This window comes from Phaseolus vulgaris, chromosome 10 (assembly GCF_051622355.1).
Source record: "Phaseolus vulgaris cultivar YP4 chromosome 10, ASM5162235v1, whole genome shotgun sequence".
Taxonomy (NCBI): Eukaryota; Viridiplantae; Streptophyta; class Magnoliopsida; order Fabales; family Fabaceae; genus Phaseolus; species Phaseolus vulgaris.
In genome coordinates, this window is record NC_143507.1 from 42,278,589 (window position 1) to 42,300,772 (window position 22,184).

General features: G+C 29.7%; 1 protein-coding gene across 1 annotated transcript; it reads left to right on the forward strand.

Annotated features, from left to right (window-relative positions):
- Positions 1 to 4,688: 4,688 nt before the first annotated feature.
- LOC137818560 (uncharacterized) lies at positions 4,689 to 10,448 on the forward strand. The gene is given in 9 exon segments (XM_068622059.2): positions 4,689 to 4,911; positions 5,334 to 5,649; positions 6,990 to 7,187; positions 7,502 to 7,774; positions 8,060 to 8,162; positions 8,294 to 8,412; positions 8,929 to 9,105; positions 9,459 to 10,241; positions 10,244 to 10,448. Coding segments are annotated over 8 exon segments (1,998 nt in total). The 5' UTR covers positions 4,689 to 4,911; positions 5,334 to 5,346; the 3' UTR covers positions 10,286 to 10,448.
- The last annotated feature ends 11,736 nt before the right edge of the window (positions 10,449 to 22,184 follow it).

The window sequence follows — 22,184 nt, forward strand, 5'->3', positions numbered from 1 at the left end:
ATATTAGGTTGGTCTTATTAAAAACTTATCAGATTTCTTTAAGTGCACTATATGTTTTTATTTTTATTTTTTATGTTTGTTAATTTTTTTTCTTAAATTGAATATCTTATAGATTAGAGATTAAAATATTTAATTTTTTTAAAAATAAATGTAAATCTTATCTTATTAGTTTTATAAGTTAGACTTTAAATCCGCTTAATGATATTTTAAATTAAGTTTTTTATTAAAAAAATCAAATATATTGGAAGATAATATTACTTCAACATAATCAAAATATTAATGTTTTTTTTTTTTAGAATAATTTAAAGAACTAAGAGGTTAGAGAAAAGTAAAATAAAATAAACACTCAATTTTGTGTAAGTAGTAATGTTTTGCGAAATCTGCGAAATCAAATATCTTTTACGTATGATGTTTTTGGTATTAAGTATTCCGTCTTTTAGTTTTTATTTTTTATTTTTTCAATATATTAATAATCAATACTCATGATTATATTTTAACATTTAAATTAATTATTGATTTAAGTAAATAATATATATTAAAAGTCAAAATTTTATTATACTTCATTTTAAAGTATTCACCTATTTATAATAATTATGTTAGATTTTGTTTGTACATATATAATTGCGTTTCATCTTTGAATTATAATTTATAAGATATTTATCGTGTGATACTGTTAATAATGTTATTAAGTTTTTTTTTTTTTATGTTATTTGGGAGATTATTAGTGTGTGATATGTCTAGTGTGTAGGTACTCGAATTTTATTGAGATGTCATTGTAAGAAAATTTTATTTTTGTACAAGGTGAATCTTACAAAATATTTATTTGTTTATTAATAATTAAATATATTATAAAGATTAAGACTTGACAATGTTTCGCATATTTTTTAAATTTGAATAAGACTTGTGATAGATCTTTAAATGGCAAGCGACAAATAATATTTAAAAAATGTGTAATTTGGGATTAATTTTTTTATATCAGTAACTTACTAAGAGGTATATTTTATGTAGAAAAAGTGTGAAAAGTTGCACATTTCTTATGCTACTTTTATGTCAAATGATAAAATAGTTATGTTTTATTTCGTGATGATAAAAATTAGACATTCTCACTGTATATTTTTATCTTTTGCTAATGTTCTATATTACATTCACAACTAATTGTAAAAAAAAAAAAAAATCTTAGTTGTTCATTCCTTTCAACGTATTATCTCTATCACTGTCTTAACATTAAATTTCAACAATTTTTTTAAGATAATTCAACTTTAATTAATGTTTGATTTTTATTTGTGTCATTATTAATATAGTTAACTAATCTTTTAAATTAGTATTATTTTACTTATAAATGATAATAATTAACATTTTTATAATATTTGAGAGACTCCATTCACCCCCAAAATTCTAGTAACAAAACATAATTATATTTAATATATAAAGTGAGTTGAAATTGTAGTACAAGTTTAATGGTAGCCCTAATTTCACACTCCCATGTTTCCTTATTTTGAGCAAATTCAATGTACAAAGTTTGAAATTTGATGAGTGAGAGGCCCACCTTAATTATAAGTTTGTATAAATTGAGGCAACAAAAACCTAAAGAGTAGGCCCAGTAGCCCAACCTTGCAAAAATCAAAAAAATAAATTAGATCTTAGTCCTACATGTTTAAAGATTATTTCTTACCTGTTTTTAAGAATTATTCTGAAGAAAAAGAAAAAGAAAACAAAAAATTCAATAAATAAGTTTTCAAAAATTATTTTTTTGGTACAAAATGGTTAAAAAATTACTCTTTTTTTGTGTGTTTTCTCTCAATACAATTATACACATAAGCTTTTTTATAAACAAAATATTCAAAGATCATATAAACAGATTTAAGTTTAATTTATATTTCATCGAGTAAATAAATTAAATTTAAATTTTGTAAGTTTGACATTAGAAGGTTTCAATAACTTGTGTGCATAAAAGAAGATGTATTTTATCTGTAAAACTTGTCATTACGTGATTTTTATGTTCAAACATTTTTCATTCTTAAACTTATTTTTATTTTAAATTCTATCAAATATCAACTAATAAACTTAAGAGCACTTCAATAATATATTTGAAATAAGAAAAAAAATCAACTTATTGTTTTGTTACTGTTATTTTAGAAAATTCTCCTTACACCTTTTCGTTGCACCTTCATATTTTTTTAATTATAACAATATTCTTTTGAGTAAGGTGAAGAGTGTGGTGTATTTTTTTTTTCAAATGCTGGTAGTTACTTGTGGTTACTTTGTACCTTCTCGTTGCATCTTCATACTTTTTTTTAATTCTAACAATATTCTTCTGAGTAAGGTGAAGAGTGTACTGTATTTTTTTTTTTCAATTGCTGGTAGTTGTTTGTGGTTATTGCTTGTGTGGTTGCTTGTGATGACTATGGGTGATTGAAGTAAGTTTTGTGGTTTTTTATTGGTGGTGATAGTGTTTTCATTTTTTTTTTGTATATATTGAAAATCACAAAACTAAAAAAAAAATCCAATGTACAAAATATACAAAATTTTAAAAAATTATCTTTGCATTTGAGAATGTTGAATACAACAAAGGTTATTATCTTTCCTCTGACACACGTTAAAATGATAAAATTATCCTTTCAAATAAAAGTACATAAGTACAATTGAAATTATTTAAAAATATATAACTATATTTCATTAAAAAAAAAAAAAATCGACTAATACGAAGGTGTAAGGAAAAGGTAATGGAGTGAAGGGAGAATTGGTCTCTTTTTCTATGCATAATCCTATAACTTTGATTCAATGGACCTAACAACTTAAATTTTTCTCTTTTTAGATTTTTGCATAAACTGGTCCAATAGCCCAAGGGCTCATTCTCTTATTATTATTTTTTCTTGGCTTCTTGCACCCCCACAATTTTATATATCTCGAATTGACCTTGACCTTTTATTTGAAAAGAGCATTGTGGTGGAGTTTGTTTGGCAATGTTCATCTTCTTCATTCATCTCAGACACTGGTGGAGGATCATTTTACCTATGTAGAGCAAGGTGGAGGAGTGGATTGCGTTGCCGAAGTGTTGCTTGGCTTCTAGAGGTAAAAATTAAGGTTTTTTAGGAGCATTAGTGGTTATGAAGTTTTTGTGGTTATTGGAAATCAGAATTTGGTAGTGTGCTATGAATTCATCAATTTGGAAGTTAATTATTTTTTTTTTCTGGGTGAAGGGGTGTTCCAAAAGTAAATTTTTCATAAATTGTTTATTTCTGAATTGCTGAATCTTGAAGCCTAATTTTTGTTATGGATTAGTGAATCCATAATGATTTTTTTGGAATGCATATTTTGAATTATGGTTTGGTGGATCTGGAAGATTTACTAATTCTCCAATACAGGATTTATGCACATTCCATAATTTGAAATGCGAAAAAATAAATATGGATTCTCTATTCCGTAAAACTATCGGACTGCATTGTTGGGATATGAATTACAGAAACAAAAATTCAAAGAAAAAACAGAACTACAGACCGAAAACCAAAAATTTACTTACTTTCTTATCCAGGAAATCGTCAAGAAAAACCGTCATTCTCACCAAGACACCACCCTAAGCCATCAACAAAAACACGAGATGGAACGACGCAGTTGAGAGAGGAATGAAATATGTCGAGTGTGATTGTGCAATATGTGGACAAATGAAGAAAAAAAAATAGTATAGGACTTAAGTGTATTTTAGGAATTTTAAAAATAATAAGGAAAATTTTGTCTTTGTAGAATATTGTTGCGGTGCAGGAAGAAAACGTAGGGGGTGAAGGAAGAGACTGCCTTTTTTTTTTTCTTCTTTATCCCTTTTGTACAAAGTCCATTTGAATTAATCAAACCTTAATACAAATTTCTTTTGAAGGATTCTATTTGCTTTGTTCTCTTTTCTCTCAGCCCCTTTCTGCATTTTTATATTTACTTTCCAAATATATTCTTTCAAAAAAATATTTTTCATTTTTATTATAGACGTTTTTTTTATGGATATATTGTCCACTTTCACGAGAGTCGCATGGTTATTCCTTAGAAAATGTCTTAGAAGATTAAAAAGAAAAAAAAGTATTTATAAATTATCATAGGTTTTGTTTTTTAAATGACGTGAAACCTTTTTAAGTGTATGGAAACAATAATTTTATTGTATAAAGAGTCAAAAAGTAAAGAATAACGATGTTTATAAATTATTTAATGTATACTCCCAAGAATTATAATTTTTTAGTGTAATTCCCTTTAACTTTTATATTTTTTTTATCTTTACATTAATATCAATAAAAGAAAATTGCCAATATTTTTTCTGTGTTGTTATTCTTTTATTTTATTTTATTTTTGTTAAAAAAACGGAAGGTGGTCACAGAGAGAACAAAATAAAACGGAGAAGAAGACAAAAAACAGAGTCTAAAAAATTTGGGTAAGTATTGAAATTTGAAACAATATTTTGAACAGGTCTTAATAACAATTTTAACTACTGATTAGTAATAATTAACAGTTCCTAATAACAATCTTAACTGGTTCTAATTATTATAATTTGTTATAATTAACTACTAATTAGTAATAATGGGTCAACTTCGTGGTGTAACTTATCATCTGACACTACATTGACCAGGTCTGTTTTCACTCCATCTTAACACGCCACGTGTCCCTTAAACACATAATTAGAAAAACATTGTATATGATAAATAAAAACTATTCTTATTTTCTGGTTTCTTCCTCCAGCTTCAAAGAAAACTGCGCAAACCTTATATTATTATTATTATTATTAAGGTATTGATTAGATTATTAATTATTGTTATTATTACATATGAGGATAAAAACACACATCTAAGAACTAAGAGGTTTCGGTGCAATCTATGGTTCCTTCGTAACCAAACTATTTCCCCCTTCAAATTCTTCCAAAATCACGTTATTCAGGTTCGTTCATTCATGTACTCGACTTTTCTCTATTTTTATCATTTTTTTTTTTCTGATTTGGGAGTTTTAGGGTTTTGGGTTTCGGTGTGTCTTCATGTTCTTCAGGTTGCTCCGATTTTTGTTTTGTTTAATTAATTCATTTGATCACGGTTTTCTGATTTTGTTTATTCATCAATCGAACGAATCGGTATTTCAATTTCCAGTTTAAATTGTTGAATTTAGACCAAACTTTTTTGCTATGGTATTTTATCTGTTTTGCGTTGCATGGTTGATGATGGTCCCTATGAAAGAACTTTTGATCGCGTATAATGGAAAATAAAGGATTTGAAGTTGCCTTATATGGGGGAATTTTATCACAGTTTTCTGTTGTGTATCCTTTTCTAATGATTTTCTCTCTCTCTCGGGGATTTGTGTTGTTATAGGGATAGTAAAATAATGGCAACTGCGACCATGGCTACTGCAGCAGGTGCAGCTGCCCTTCTGTATTACACATTGAATCGGAAATTGCAGACTCAGGAAGAAATAGATGAAGATGCTGAAGAAAGTGGAAGTGAAACGCCCAGTGATACGCCATTAGGCAGTGCTCGTGTTTCCCATCGGTTAATCCAAGCCCCTGGTACGTGGTTAGAGACAATTTCAACGTTGTCAGAGACTCTCAGGTTCACGTACTCGGAGACACTTGGGAAATGGCCAATTGGGGATTTGGCGTTTGGTATCAGCTTTCTGCTCAAAAGGCAGGTAATAACAATGAGTTGATTCTGATTCTTTGCTGGTGTCCTGATTTGAAGCAAGTGAAAAAGCAAGAAAATTGTGGCGTTTTGTTTATCTATTTGTAACTTTGGATGCGTTTTGGTAGTAAGTGGAATATAGTATATAATAGGAATGCCAGGTGGATATTATTTAGGTAGAACTATAATTGATCAGAAATGGTAGTTGCAATCTGCACTTAACATGCGACAGACATAATTCACTTGCACATCACTGAAATTGATGAATAAAAGGTGAGGAGAGATAAAAGGAAAGAAAATAGTAGTGGCTAAGAAAGTTATGTGAGTTAGTTGAACTTTTCCACGTATAAGTAACATTATGGATGATTGAATAGTTAGAAGCCCAATTTAATGCGTCCCATCTGAATAAAAAAAATTATAGTCTTTAAAGAAGTTATCCTACATTTCGATAACAATTATAGTTTATATTATCTGTGAAGTGTTCCTTACATGTGATCGGCTCATTCTTTTTTGTAAGTTTTGTTTTATTTTACTTTTTAAGCCTTCTCAAGGTCACAGCAAGGGATTGGTATCATGACTTGCAATATTTGAACTTCTGTTACATATTAATCATTATCACTTTGAAGTTCACATATTATATTATTCTTGGGTTTTATGATTTTCATGATATAATTTCTGTTTAAACTTTCTTTGAGAGTAATGATTTATTAAACAGAAGTCCTGGACTAACAAATTTCTTCATCTCAGCTCTACAAAAGTAGATGAAAAGTTGCTATGTAATATTGATTTTGTGCCAGTTTGATTTCTTCACATTAAGCTGTAGTTTGTGTATAATAATAACGTATTCTGTTTTTCAATCCTTAAAATTGGACGTAAAGGCCATGTTTATTTCGATTTTTGGCCATGTAAAATCAATCTGGTCGGTAAAAATAAATGCTTACAGTATTTGTTGTTGGGTAAGATGTTCGGAATTGATTTGTCTTAGGAATGAATTCTGTAGAAGTACCCAGCAGTGGATTTTGTGGCCAAGAAAATTGATTTTGATTAAGAACTAAGACCTACTAGTTTTTCAAACAAGGTCAGCAATCCTCAAAAATAAATTGAGAAGTTGGACCCTGTAGTTTTCTGAATGTATCTATGATTCAAAAGTTGTTATACTGTATAATATCTGGGCAAACTCAATTGTTCTACTGTCTAATCCAAATAGACCCCAAGATACTAGACTATTGATACTCAGAAGATTATGTGTATTCAACATGCAAAATATAGTTTCTGGTTTTGGTGCTTCCTTTTTATTTATTTTTATTTAAGTTTGACCCTTTGATATAGCTTCTTAATTATACCTTGCAGGGGGACTACCAAGTTGACAGTGAATTTTGTGGTAATGATAGTGTACAGCTGAAAGGATCTGAGATTACTGCTGAACTTAAGTATCTCTTGAAATTGTTGACCCTGTGCTGGCATTTTTCAAAGAAGCCCTTTCCCTTGTTCTTAGAAGAAACTGGCTACGATGAAGAAAATGTTCTCCTTCGGGAAGCCAAAGCAGGAGTAAGTCTTGTTTGAATTTTCAGAAAAAATTTATACAGTTCAGTATCTGTACCCTGTGTTGATTATGCTATTGATAGTTATTAATACACATTTTCTTTTGAGAAAGGATGGCAGGATGGAGCAACAGAGGCTGTTGTTTTAGACTGATCAAATGTGGGATGGGATAAAAAATTGATGATAGATTTTTTTTTTCTTTTTGTTTCAGTTTGGAACATTTTTTTGAGTTATTTTTGGGGTTTGCTACCATTTCAGTAATCTCTACTCATTTGGTAAAGACAACGTATGTTTAAACCTGCTGTTTATTTGTCATGCAGATTTTGAAACCAGCTTTTACAATAATAGCTGATCATGAGATGAGATGCCTTTTGCTATTGATTCGTGGCACACATAGTATCAAAGATACTCTAACAGCTGTTACAGGAAATGTGGTACCATTCCATCACACTGTTGTTCATCAGGGGGGTGTTAGAGATTTGGTTTTAGGTTATGCCCACTGTGGAATGGTTGCTGCTGCTCGATGGATTGCAAAGCTTGCAACTCCTTGTCTCCTTGAAGCACTTGGCCAATACCCTGATTATAAAGTCAAGGTAAAGATGTTTATTTTTTTTTTCTCTTTGACTAAATAATCCTTCTAACATTCTTCCCTATTAGACTATAATATTATTTAAATTTCAATATATTACTTTGTTAATATTGTGATCAAGCATGCATAGCTTGCAGATTGTAGTCATCACATCATGGTTTTTCTTCCTTATCTTTATTAATCTTGAATTTACAACAAAAGTTGATCTTGAAATCATTCTGTTAGCTTTAAATAGTTAGTAGATGTTTCTATTGTTTACTGTATTAGTTTTAAAAGTCTTTTTATGTAGATTGTTGGGCACTCTTTGGGTGGAGGTACTGCAGCAATTCTCACTTATGTGTTGAGAGAGAGAAAGGAACTGTCTGTCGCTACATGTGTTACCTTTGCTCCAGGTCAGTATATCATGTTCTGTGTCAATATGATTCTTCATTTTATTTTCAAAGTGTAGTATCCTAGAGCACTTTGGAACTAATATTGGTTTGCATGGCAAGTCTCTCGAACCTGACATTTGTTACCCTTTCAGCTGCTTGTATGACATGGGAGTTGGCAGAGTCGGGTGTTAGTTTTATCACTTCTATTATAAATGGAGCTGATTTGGTGCCTACATTCTCAGCTGCTTCTGTGGATGACTTGCGTTCTGAGGTTGTCATCATTAGCATCTTGTGTAGAAAAATATTGTTGTAGTCCTGATTTATTGACCAATATTTGATCTGTGGGGGATAGTGTAATTTAAGTAATTAGGACTTGTAGTCCAGGTGTTGATAAGACATGCATGACCCCTGGAAAAGTGTGGAGGACGTCATTTGGTGGATTTAGCTCTCATTTATGGCTATGAACTATTTTAGGTTCTCATAAAAGTGTGTATCAAAAGAATTGTGGGATATTATAGAAAGCAGTGGTATAAATATTCCCACTCCCTCAAGATGTTATAGAGATTCTACAAAGTTTTGCATTGGCTGTCCTGTTACTCCGCATGAAGTTAAATTCCTTCACTGAAATTCATAATGCTCTTGATTTGGTTTGCTTGCCTTATTGGAACTTGGATAAACCGATTTACTTGCTACACTACCAGTTGCATGATGAATGTTTGCAGTTCATAAATTTCATTTTGCTATTCTGCATCATTTGTGTATTAAAAATTACTTTTCCCATTTTCAGGTGACAGCATCAGCATGGATAAATGACTTGAGGAATCAAATTGAGCATACAAGAATACTTAGTACAGTCTATCGCTCTGCCTCAGCGTTAGGTTCTCGCCTCCCATCGATTGCCACGGCTAGAGCAAAAGTTGCTGGGGCTGGGGCTATTTTGCAGCCAGTTTCTAATGGTACCCAGGTACTTTTACGTTCTGTTATAAGATCTATTCACTTTTCGTTTATCATGCAACTATGTATTGTCTCTGAAAGCAGGGTGGGATAAATTATCAATTGTTGGAAGTTAAAATAAACGATCTTTTGATTTGGTTGTCTTTCTTATGTTGAACAAGATATATTGGTGTTGCAATCCTGTTTTCAGAAGAGTACACACTATTTATTATGCTTTTGAGCATAAGCCTAACTAAGAAGAGTTTCTACTTATTTGTTAGTTCTCTTCTATCTATGATTGGGGGTTGATGTGTTCAATCTGATCATGCAAGAAGTGCTAGTGCTACCGCTTCTCATCCATGTCTGACTTTTGAAAAACCTCAGGTTGTGATGAAGAGAGCCAAGAGTATGGCTCAGGCAGCATGGGCACGTCCAAACCTTAATTTGTCCTCTTGGTCATGCATGGGACCCCGTCGCAGAGCCTTGAGTGCTTATTCAAACTCCAAAGATGGGGAAAGTTCGCCTAGATCCTCCTCTACCAACACTGACAGTTCTGAAGCACTTCTTGGTTCCCCAAAGAAGGCGATTAATGCAAAGAATATGAACCTTCCAGTATCTTCGTCTATAGAAGAGTGGTCTTCTGAGATTGAATGTGGCAATGGAAGTGGTTCTGATACCGAGGTGGATGTTAATCATGGTGACCATCAGAACGTGATGGACCATGGCAGATATGATGATCAAATGAGTGAAGTGGAGTTGTGGCATCAACTGGAGAATGAGCTGTATGACGGTCCTGAGGTTGAGGAGACTGATGTTGTAAAGGAGATAAGGGAAGAGGAAGCAGCTATAGCGGACGAAGTAGAGCAAGCCCAGAGTTCTGTACCAGAAATAAAAGAAGTCTACAGATTTTTCCCTCCAGGAAAGATAATGCACATTGTTACACTCCGTTCTGAGACGGAGGATGAAAATGATGATAGCCCAACCTATGCAAGTTCAGACAGTAGCGAGCTAGATGAGACTAAGATTGGGATTTTTCTAACTTCCAGGTCTCTGTATAGTAAACTTAGACTTTCACAGAGAATGATCAGTGATCACTTCATGCCAGTTTATAGAAGGCAGATTGAAAGGCTAATAAAAGAACTTGAGCAAGAAGCTACTGAGGGCCATGTTACACAAGAGGTGGTGTTATAGTTAAAGACAGTTACAATTAGATTTATGTTTGTACCATATTGCGTGTCATTGGGTGTTTTTTGTCCCATTGATTTCGGAACGAGTCTCGTAGGAAATGCAGTTTTTGTGCTATGCTGCAATAAGGAACCCAAACGAAGGTGATTACAACCGCCTAATATACTGATTCTCACTCTGATGATCAAATGGAACCAACTCATCATTGGATACTTTTAACTTTGATGCTGGCCGGGGAAAAGTAATTGTAAATGCTTCCCCAGATCCAAGTTATATGTAAATAGTAATAATGTGGCAAACTGTCCAAATAAAAGGTTAAGATAATTCGTGGTAATTTGAATGAAAAAGTGTTTGCTGAATCATTGTCTCTGTGAATTGAATGTTTGGTGTACTCTGTATCATACATTCAATTATTTTGATTTGTTAAACATGCTAGTTTCTCCATAATCATGATCAGTTTGGTGGGAATGGTTGGAGTAGTGAGCAACAAAAGTTGGAGTTGGACCAGATGAGTGAAAGAAGTGCATTTCATTCAGTCTTTAAAGTTTATTTCCAACAAAATTTCTTGAAAGATTTCGACAGATTACTTGCCAAAGATTCTCAAAACCTGACCCCTAACAAACATTCACTTTTGTGCAATGAAACTAGAATGGGCGTTTAAGCAAACCCAATTCATTGGTTGATAACACGACAAAATGGTGCATGCAACTCAACAAAGTAGTGCAATAATGAATTTCTTAATGGCTGCATATGCAGTTCACACCTAGCAATATTTGACCAAGTGGACCTCATAAATTAGTTGCAATCTCATGTCAGAAACTTCGGAACTGTTGATTTAGTTCTTCAGAAACTGCACCACAATAATTTATTTCAAACAACAAACAAGGACAATTATTTTGTGCTCAATATATTTTAAGAATTTTATCAAAACTAGCAAATTCAACAAGACAATGCATTTTTGTCAATAATAGTCAACAGTACAATCATATTGGGTTTTTTTTGTGTGAAGAAAATATCTTAATGGATAAAATATATATTAATACTTGAAGACTACGAATAAATTCTTAAGAAAAAAATTTGGAGGCATAAATTATATCTATAAAAAAGGTAATAAAAATATGTTACCCGTTTGATAAAAATCTCCATCTTGAACATATTTATCGTGTATGTAGTTGTAGTAGCTCGTCCTTCAAAGGAAACTAAAAAAAATGTTAAATCGTTAAAAGGCTTAACCGTGTTTAAGGGTTAGAAAAAAAATCAGATTATTAAATTCAATACAAAATTATCCAAATTTATATTATTTTAAATCTATTTAAATAAATTTATCTTAATTATAAATCTATATTTTTTTAATTTAAAGTCCAATCTATTTAATTGGATATAGATGGGATAATTTTTTAGATTTTGAAAATCCAAAATCAAGGTGTATCCAAGTCAATTCAAGTTATGAACTTTTAGATTGGGCTAGACCTAAATAAGGTAGCACTGAATTAGGCTTAGGCAAGATCAAGTAGAGTCAGTGTAGGTCAAAAATCGAGTCAAGTCGACCTGATCCAAGTCAAGTCGAATCAGGTTGTATCGAGATTGAGCCGATTCAGCTAAGCCAGTTGAGTAGAGTTAGGATGAGCCCATATTTACCTGAGTAAGGGCGACCCACTTTCAACTGACTAAGGCTAAACCTAGGTTAGACCTAGTCTAAGGTCGAGCATAGCCCAATCATGACAAGGTTGAGCTAGTTGTCTTAACTTAGGTCCAACTACATCAGCTTGAGCCATGTCAAGTTAAGTCAGCTTGTAGTCAACTCAACCCAGGCACCAGTCAAGATGACTTGGCTTATACCCAAGTTAAGTAAAGTCAACCTAAAGACAGGTCAAGTTGAGACGACCTAGGCCCAAGTAGGCCAAGCCAACTCAAACCTAGCTCGAGCCTAGGTCAAATTGAGTTGGCTTGAACCCATGCAGAGTTGAGTTGACGCAGGCTATGGTAGATTCGAGTTGGCATGAACAAAGGTTGAGTTCAGTCGGCTCAGGCCACAGTCCAACTCGAGTCGCCTAGAGTCCAGGTTAAGTTGAGTCGGCCTGAGTCAAGGTCATTTGAGTCAGTCTTTACCAAGGTTGTGTTGAGTCGACTTAGGCTAAGGACAAGTTGAGTTGACCTAAACCTAAGTTGTGAAGTGTTGGCACAAACCCAAGTGACCCGAGTCAGCTCAGTCTCAAACCAGGCCGCGTAGCCTAAACCCAGATAAAGCCGAGTTAGCCCAAACCTAGGTGAGGCTAAAATATCTCAAACCCAAGTTAACTCAAGTCAGCGTAAACACAAGTTGAGTCGAGTTTGTCCAGAAACAAGTTGAGCTGAGACTGCCCAAACACAAGTTGAGTTGAGTTGACTCGTGTGCAGGTTGGGTCGAGTTAGCCTAAACATGGGCCGAGCTAAGTCAGACTGAACCAAATTCGAGTTGAGTTAGCCTGGACCTAGGTCGAGCCAAGTTGACTCGAACCTAGGTTGACCTACTCATCCAGGCCCAAGTAAATCTTAGTAGGATTTAGTTTAGGTCGAACTGAATCAACATGCGTATAAGTTAAACAGAGCCAGATCAAGCTAGATCGACACAGGCCAAGGTTTAGCCGAGGCGGGACGGGACCACGTTCAACTAAGTTAGGCTAGAACTGTGTCGAATTAAGCTCGGTTGGTTTGGGCTTAGGTGAGACCAAGATAGACCATATTAGATCTGACTAACTTAAGTTGGGTCGTGTTGGATTGAGACATCAGACCTGCATTGGGTTGAGTCCATATCAAGCTGAGATGGATTAATCTCACTTCAGGTTGAGTTGAATCGACCTGGTCCCAAGTCGACCCGAGTCGGGCCAGACTCACGTTAAATTAAGCTAGCTTAGGCCCAAATTAGACTGAGTTTAATAGGGTGAACCCCATGTCTAGCCTAGTCCCCCAGGTCTAGGTCGAGTCTAGCCTAAGTGAGATTGAGATGGATTGGAGTAGGTTGGGTCAAGTAGAGTTGGGTTTGTGTTGAACTGAGATATTGGGTTGGGATTAATTCATTTGAGTTGGGTCGATCTCACGTTAGGTCGAGTCAAGTTGGCCTAGACCCAGGTCGAGTCATATTGGTCCAAATCCAAGTCGAGTCAAGTTGTGTTGGACCCATGTCAAATTGGGTTCAGGTGGGATTGAAACGAACTAAACCAAGTCGGACTAAGTCGAGTTGGGATAGTGTTTAGTTAAATTAAGGTAGTTTTTTATTGATACATCAAGTCGGCATAGTATCAAACTAAATTAGATTGATTGCACGTCAAATTGTATTTTATTTCATCGGATAGAATCTAAACTAGATTTTAAAAATTTCAATCCATAAATACCGTTAATCATATTAATAAAAAATTATGAAATGATACACATAAAAGAAAATATAAAAAAAGAATTAAGATAAGATAAATTACATATTTTTTATTCAATAACTATTTTCTACATTTTTTTGAAGATTATATATTTATCAAAATATATCTTTATTAAAAGAAACCATATCAAATTTAACAAACTCTTAAAAATAATGATATTCACAATACCATCACATTTTCTCTATAACTATTTGTAGTTTTTTTAGGCGAATATCTTTTTAATTTTTCCTTAAACTATACATATTTTAAAATTTTCCAAAAAGGTTAAATTCTCGATCATAGTACTTCTAATAATACCATCCATAAAAAAAAGCACTCTTATGTGTTGAAATAAATACACTTTTATAGTATATAAGTAATAAACCTCAAATATTTACTTAGATGTTGATACATTTCATGAAAACATAAATTTCAAATATTTATTATAAAACTAAACTTCATTTTTTTATTCCTGAAATACAGGTAATTATAGTTTTAATTTCTAAATTTTAAAAAAAGAACTCAAATTCGAATATAAAAATTTGCAAATAATTATCATTTAAGGACTACGAACGATTTAAAAAATATTTTAACCTTTTAAATTGAATATTTAGAGATTTAAAATATATTTTTCAAATTAAAAAAAAAATATCAAAATGATTTATTATCTAAATTTGAATGATAAGAATCATATTCATCATGAACTTCAATAATTGAAACAAAATTAAATCTAAAATGAATCCTCAATATCTAATATTTCAAACTATAATTTTGATATAAAGTATTCATTATCCAAAGTAATGACGAACATCTTCAGAAAGTTGGAATACATAAAATATAAACAACCATTTCTCAATATATTTATCTGAAGTCCAAATATCTGAAACCATTCATTTCTGAAGGAACCATGTTCATGCTTTCGAATGGCATATATTAGAGCTACAAGGTGTGGTTATCAAATCAAAGCAAAGTTTGTGGCATTAATTAAACGTGTCACGTCCTCACATCAAAACTTTAGAGAATTCTTCTAATTAATTTCGTTTGATTAAACACACTGAGAAAAAGTCCACTTTGAGCCAAATTGCGACAAAATATCCTGTATCCAAGTTTTGACATGAAGATTAAGAAAGCATGATTAACGCTTACCAAGTACTTAACTTTGATTGAAAGATTATTGGACATTTGACATTAGATATTAGATATTTTATAATATATAACATAACTATAAATCTTAACTTATGAACAAAATTTATGAAATTGAATTAGATTCTAAAGTTTACTTTTTAATATGATATTATAGTCATTTAAGGTTTATCCTAACTTCCTGAAAGGTTTATCCCAACTTCCTGCACCATATTAATTTCAATGCATTCTATTATCTTTTAAACTTTTAAAAATTATCATATATTTTGAATTTTAGAATCTGGAATTTAGAAATGTGTTTTGGAAATATAGATTCGAAAATATATTCAAAAAAGGGGATTTGAAAGTATTTTTTTTATCCACACCTTCCTTCATTTAAAGTCACTTTTTTCATTTTGCACAATAATTATGGTCATTTTAATGAAAAATCTGGTGTAGGTTGTAATTGATATGGTGCAGGAGAGAATTTTTCATCCTAATAATATTTGTTGAACTTATCCGATCAAATCATCAATAAATATATAGTCTAACTAATAACTTGAAAAATCTAAAAACGAGAAAATGAAGATCCTACACAACTTAAAAATAATGACATTAATGATATTTCATATTATATGATTCGATACAAACTTCATCTATTATATTTAAAAGTCCACGTTACGTTGAAAAAAGGTAATGAATGAAGAAAAAATAATTAATTAAAAGTGAAATGATGAGAATATTGATGTAGAATTGTTATTAAAATCATGGAAAAACTATTTATCGACGAGAAATGATAGGTGTATAATATTGTACGAATTCATAGGACGTAGAAAATGTTAACATCGGATTCTTAAACTGATTTTACATTTAGAAAACAATGTCTCAACTACGTAGTTTTTGGTGTGTACACATACTAAACCCTTTCATAATTAATGCGTAGTTATCATGTATTTTAGAAAAAATGAAGTACGTAGGATATACTAGTATAGCAGTAGAGCAAGTAATGAGTATTAATGGCACCGTCCATTTAATGCTTTCAGATTTTTGAACAAGAAAATGAAAAAAAAAAGGAAATGAAGAAATTGTTGTTATATGTTTTGGTCACATGGAGATTATTTTATGAGAAACATGAAGGAAAATGTAGCTTTCACTTGTGCTGTCACCATTGTTAACATCTTGCATGTGATTCATTTCTTCTTCAACACAATCAATTTACACATATGTCACACTTAGCCATTCTTATATCAAATAATTCATATAGATACTATGATTAAAATAATTTAAAACTTCACCATACTTTCTTCTTATACTTGTTTTTCAAAACCAAAACTATTCACCCATCTAACCATTATTCAACAATTTTGTAGTTTTAAATAATTTATATAGTAAAAGTAAAATTATTACATTAAATAATAATGGTTAAATATGTTTCTTTTATTTTTATTTTTATACAAAATTGAATTTTGTCTTTAATCAAGCTATTGAAATAGATTTTTGTCAATTTTGATTTATATACTAATTTTTAATATAGATTAGGATTAAAATGTTTCATGTTAATTCAGTTAATATTATAATACAATTTGGACCGAAAATTTATTTATTACATAAAATAAATAAAAAACATTAATAAGGACTATTTTAATAGTTTCTTTATTATATGATTATAATATTTAAAAAATATAAAAATTGGATTAGAAAAACAAACCAATTTCAAACTTAAAAGATATTAACCCAATAATAATAAAGAACAGTATTTAATATGTTGTTGATATAGTTTTAATAAATGTTATAATTTTTCTGACAACATCTTAAAACTATTATTTAAAATGAATAGACAACAATTAATTTACTTTTATTCCTTTTATAGAATATTTATAAAGTGATGCATATATAAAAACCATTTCAGTACAAGGAGGGAGTTTGTTCAGACTTAACACAAATATAAATTAGTTAGTTACAATTTTTAAAAAGTATTTTCTTTTTTTATTAACATATTCTCTTATATTTTTAAAGAAAGTTTATGCACCAATTTCTTTTCATAAGTTATTCCCAATCACTTGTTGAAATAAGTTATTTTGAACATATTTTTCTTCTATTTTTTCAGATTAAATAAACATGAAAATAATACGGTAATGTATTTCTGTTAAAAAATGTAATTATTGTTTTTATAAAAAAATTTAAACAAACTTATCCATGTACAATTTTCATTCTTTAAATCTTATATAGATATTAAATCATAAAATATAAACTAATTTTTAGATACCAAAATAATTAGTTGTAATAGTAACTAAATTAGATATCATTATAGAAACTAAAAAAAAATGATTTCTAAATTAGTTTTTATTATTGTTAAATAATTTCTAAATTGGTATCTAATTTTTTTCTACCAAATTTAAAAACTAAATAATTGGTAGTAAAATCTTGGTTGCTAATTAAATAACTATTTAACAAATTAATTTAGAAATCATTTTATTTTTAGTTTCTTAAATGATATCTAATTTAGTTACTTTTGTAACTAATTATTTTGGTATCTAAAAATTGGTTTGTATTTTATAATTTTCTTGTAGTTTGATATTTTATATTAAAAAACTCAATTAACATAATTATAACACAAGATAGTAAAATAATATCACTATGGTAAATGAAAGACGAAAGTAAAATAATCTCTAAAAAATCCATAATCTCTAATGAAATTGTAATTTTGTATTCTTCTTTTATTTAATTATTTAATCAAAGATAAACACAAAATATTCGAGTTTTCGTAAATTATTGTTGGAGATGGTGATATTTTATAGCAATGAAAGGAAGAGTAGAAATGAAAAGTTTTGGCATTTTTGGGCAAACAGGGAAGAAATGGAAAACAAAAGTGGAAAGAACTAAAGAGACAACAGTGTTGCATTCCTTAAAGAATCACTCTGTCACTTTGTGTAACACATAAGAACCTTTCTCGACCATACCATGTTACCAATCAATAATGGAAATAAAAATATATATTTTATACACAATGAATAAATTATACATTATAAAAAAATCATAAAATAAAAACTAATTTTTAAAGATAAAAAATAATTAATTACTAATTAAATTAGAGATAATTTTAGACACTAAAAAATAATTTTTAAATTAGTTTATATTATTTTTAAATGGTTTCTAAATTTAGATCTAATTAGCAATCAAAGTTTTTGCTACCAACAACTAATCATTTTTTGTCTCTAAAATTGATTTTTATTTTATGATTTTCTTGTAGTGATAAGTTACTTTAGGCCGACAGGATTGGTCTTTGATCTTTCTGCTATCTTTAGTTGGTAGTGTCGAGGTAGGTAGTAGACGGTTCTTTAGGATTTTTGTTTGTGTATAGAGAAAAGTGATTTTTACTCTTTTATTTTGTATAAGGGTTAGATAACCTCTTAAGTAAGTTTGTTTAATTTAAATTTTTTTTCTGATAATTTTTTATAAATAAATATATATCACTTTAAATATATGAAAAAAATATACAAAATGAGAATCTGTTAAGTTTTTTTTTTCTATATTTGTGGTATTACGGAATATGCTTTCAAATGAAATGGTAATACAAAATTTAATAAAAAATAAAAAATTTATGAATCAATAAAATATTTTATCCATTCAAACAAGTTTAGTTACATGCTGTATCAACTACATATTTAATCAAGATTTAAAATTCAAATCATATGTTTCATAAATTAAAATTTTTACACTAAAACCTATATTTTAATCTCTAATTTACAATACACTAGTATATAAAGTGATTATTGTTACAAAAAATAAAACATTATCTTTATGTAAAATGAGAAATTGTCCTATTTCGAACTTTATAGATTCCTTATACGTGAATTTCCAGTTGAAGATCAAAGAAATATTTACTTGCAAAAAAAAATTCTCACACTCAAATTAATAAGAAATGTTTATAAAAAAAAGTAAAAGAATAATTGAATATTGAGTAGATATTTCATTCGATATTAACCTGGATTTGTAGACTTTCTTGCGTGTAATAAATAAAAAATATTTGATTATAAATAAGCAGTCAAGTATTAACTTTTCCTTTACAATATAATATATAATTGTTATATTTGATTTTGATATACATTATATAAGGATAAAATAAGATTTGGTTCCAATTAATATTGATACCAATTATATATAAAAATAATTAATATGATATTTTTGTGAGTATGACTTTTCTTTATTTTTACAAAGGGTTTTAATAATTTTTTTACATAAAGAAAAAGAGTGTTTGTTTAGTTAGGAGTTTGATAACGAGAAGAACCGATTCTCTCTGATCTCTTATCTTCTGTGACGTACACCATTGTTCCTTCCTATCGCTTACACTATACCTTTTCTTTTACTCCCATTATTATTATCCCAACACATTATTATAAAAATCATTGACCATTAACCCTTTTTATCTTCACCTTCTTCATAAATGGCAAAAAAATTAATATAATTAATTAAAAATGTGGTTAAGACATTTCATAATATATAATATATAAGTGAGTGTAAATTTTATATTTACTGAATTTATCAAGTCACTTACTATTGAACTGTTATATTTGTTATATTGAGTATGAAGTCAGAACCAATTGAGTTGGGTTGATCATGTTTGGTGAGTGAGCTTAATCATTGTGTTTCCTTTATAATTTTTTATTTAAAGAGATCATAGTACTTGTAATTGTGTGTAGAAGAGAAATGAAAATATAATAGTTGCTTAGGTTACAATTGATGACCGAACTACATTAAATTTTGTATTGTTTATTTTCTACAGTTGATTCGTGTGTTGCTTACGCGTGCGTTTTTTCAATCATATTATTAAATCATCAGTTATCAAAAGTATGATGGTCCATAACTTACAAATTTTAAGATTAAAATTTAATTTTAAGAAGAGAACTTTAAACCTAACTTAACTTTATGTATCTCATGTAACATTTTCAACAAATATTTTAATTTTAATTTGATGATTTAATTAACCATACTCATGATAAGTGTGCAGCGTAACGAATGATGTTACCAATATTAAATTAAACCCCATTCGTCAATTTCAGTATTAAATAACTTCATACTATATTTGCCATTTGCTCGGTTGAAACCCAAAAGCAAGTTTGGTTTCGGTTGACCTAAAACCAACCCTGTTTGGTCACTCAACACATTACATATTATATATCTATATATATAACCTATCTTAGCTCATTCACACACTCAACTAAAAAAGTTATTATTTTATGGCAACTTATTGAAAAAGTGCTTTCACATTAACTTCTATCCTTTGATCAAATGGTTAAGCTTTGGTTTTCAATCGGCTTAAATTTAAAATCGTAAAATTACTACTTAACATATTTTAAATGTTTTAAATATGATTAGAGATGATTTTTAGTTAAGAAAAACTTAATCGTATGTGCTTCACTACTTAATTATCGTTGTTTTATCATTTCCATCATTCATTTTTTTGTTGTTGTATATTTTACCTTCAAAAAGTTTAATTTTACACGTTTTATCTATGTATTAAGTTTCCAATAAAGTAATATTGTGTCACAAGATAATAATTTGATGTTATTTTGTTATTACTTTTTACAATATAATGCCGTTTTGACATATATGTGTATATATATTTATAAAAATATTTTTTATAATATAAATTTTCTAATAATTTGAAAAGTAGAATAAAAAGTAATCTTTTACTAAAATATGAACCAAGATAAAGAAATATTGAAAATTGTAAATTGATGATTTTCAAATGAACGTTTTCATTGAAAATATGTATATAGTGAAAAAGATTGATGATAATATGCCATTTATTAAAAATATTAAAGAAAGAATAATTGTTTTTTTAGTATATAAAAATGAAAGGAAAATATATGTATAGATAGAAGAGGTGTAAGAAAGACATGTGTGAAGATTGAAGATTGAAAAGGATGCAAAGAACAAGGATGCATGGGTTCACATGCCCTATATATTGGTGTGGAATGAGGTGTTGCCCTGAGCATGTGAGGTTGTGAACAATGTTAGAAGTTGGCACACCAAAAATTGAATGCAGTTTTGAGGAGGTTGGGAAGTATATTTGGTGAAAGAGTGTGGTGGAAAATGAGAGGTGCAGAGTTGGAAGATGGGTTTGTCCCTGAATAGGAACACAGTGTGGGAGAAGAGGCAAAGAGGGTGTCACAGTGTCCAAGTGGAAGTCCTTGTCAGAAGAGCTTCTCAGTGGCACAGTAATTATATGTCACACACTGCCACCTCTTTCTTTCATTGCCATGCCAATCTTTGGTCCACTCATTTATTGCTCTTTTTCCATCACAGACACACCACAACCTCCTTCAATTTTACTTTGACTCTGACATTTAATCACCAATAATAATATTCATTTCTCCATTTCTCTTTCTCTCCACTCTCCTTCTCTTCCTTTTTCTCATCATATATATATGATAAGATAATATTTAAACACTTTTGAGGTTGACACTGTTAATTTGTGTTGGTGAGAGATTATATATTTATGGATGATCCAATAATGGTTCGATAGCAGGTGGTATGATAAATTCAACAAACTTTCGATAGAATAGATTTTAAATGTTTCTCATATCATATTAAGAAGTGAATTTTAAGTCAAACTTAACCTTATAAAATTGACTTATAAGATAAGACTTACATCCACTTATATACTATAAAATATCCTAATCTCTAGTAGTTGTAAGATATTCAACACATTTCTAAATATCCAATTTTTTATTTAGTTTCTAAAATGGTATCTAATTTAGTTACTATTGCAACTAATTATTTTGGTCTCTAAAAAATAGTTTTTATTTCATGATTTTCTTGTAGTGAGAAGTGAATTTTAAATCTAATTCAACCTTATAAAATTGACTTATAAGATAAAATTTACACTTACTTATATACTATAAAATATTCTAATATCTAATACTTGTCAGATATTCAACGTATTTCTCTTACACTCAAATTATTATATACTATAAAATATTCTAATCTTTAATATTAGTCAGATATTTAACGTATTTCTCTCACACTGAAATTATCAACTCTATATAACACTATATTCTTATAGATGATCTGATAACTAAGAGATGGTTGAATAAGTCAAAAAAAATTTAACTTATTCAAATCTTAGTTGGACACTTTGTAAGGAAATATAGGTTTTTTTTTTTCACTTACACCACAAATCTTTTGTCTGATTTTGTTAGGTTTTGATATCTTTAATAATGAGAAACGAAAGTGGGGTCGATGAAACAAGTGGTTGCGTAGGAGGCACTGCGTTTGCAAACAAACCCAACCCAACCCAACCAATTATTAAAGGCATCGAAATTTCATTTCACCTCTCCAATATTTGACCCCACATTCATACCATACCATTTACTTCTCCCCTCTTATTACCATAATCATACCATCTTTC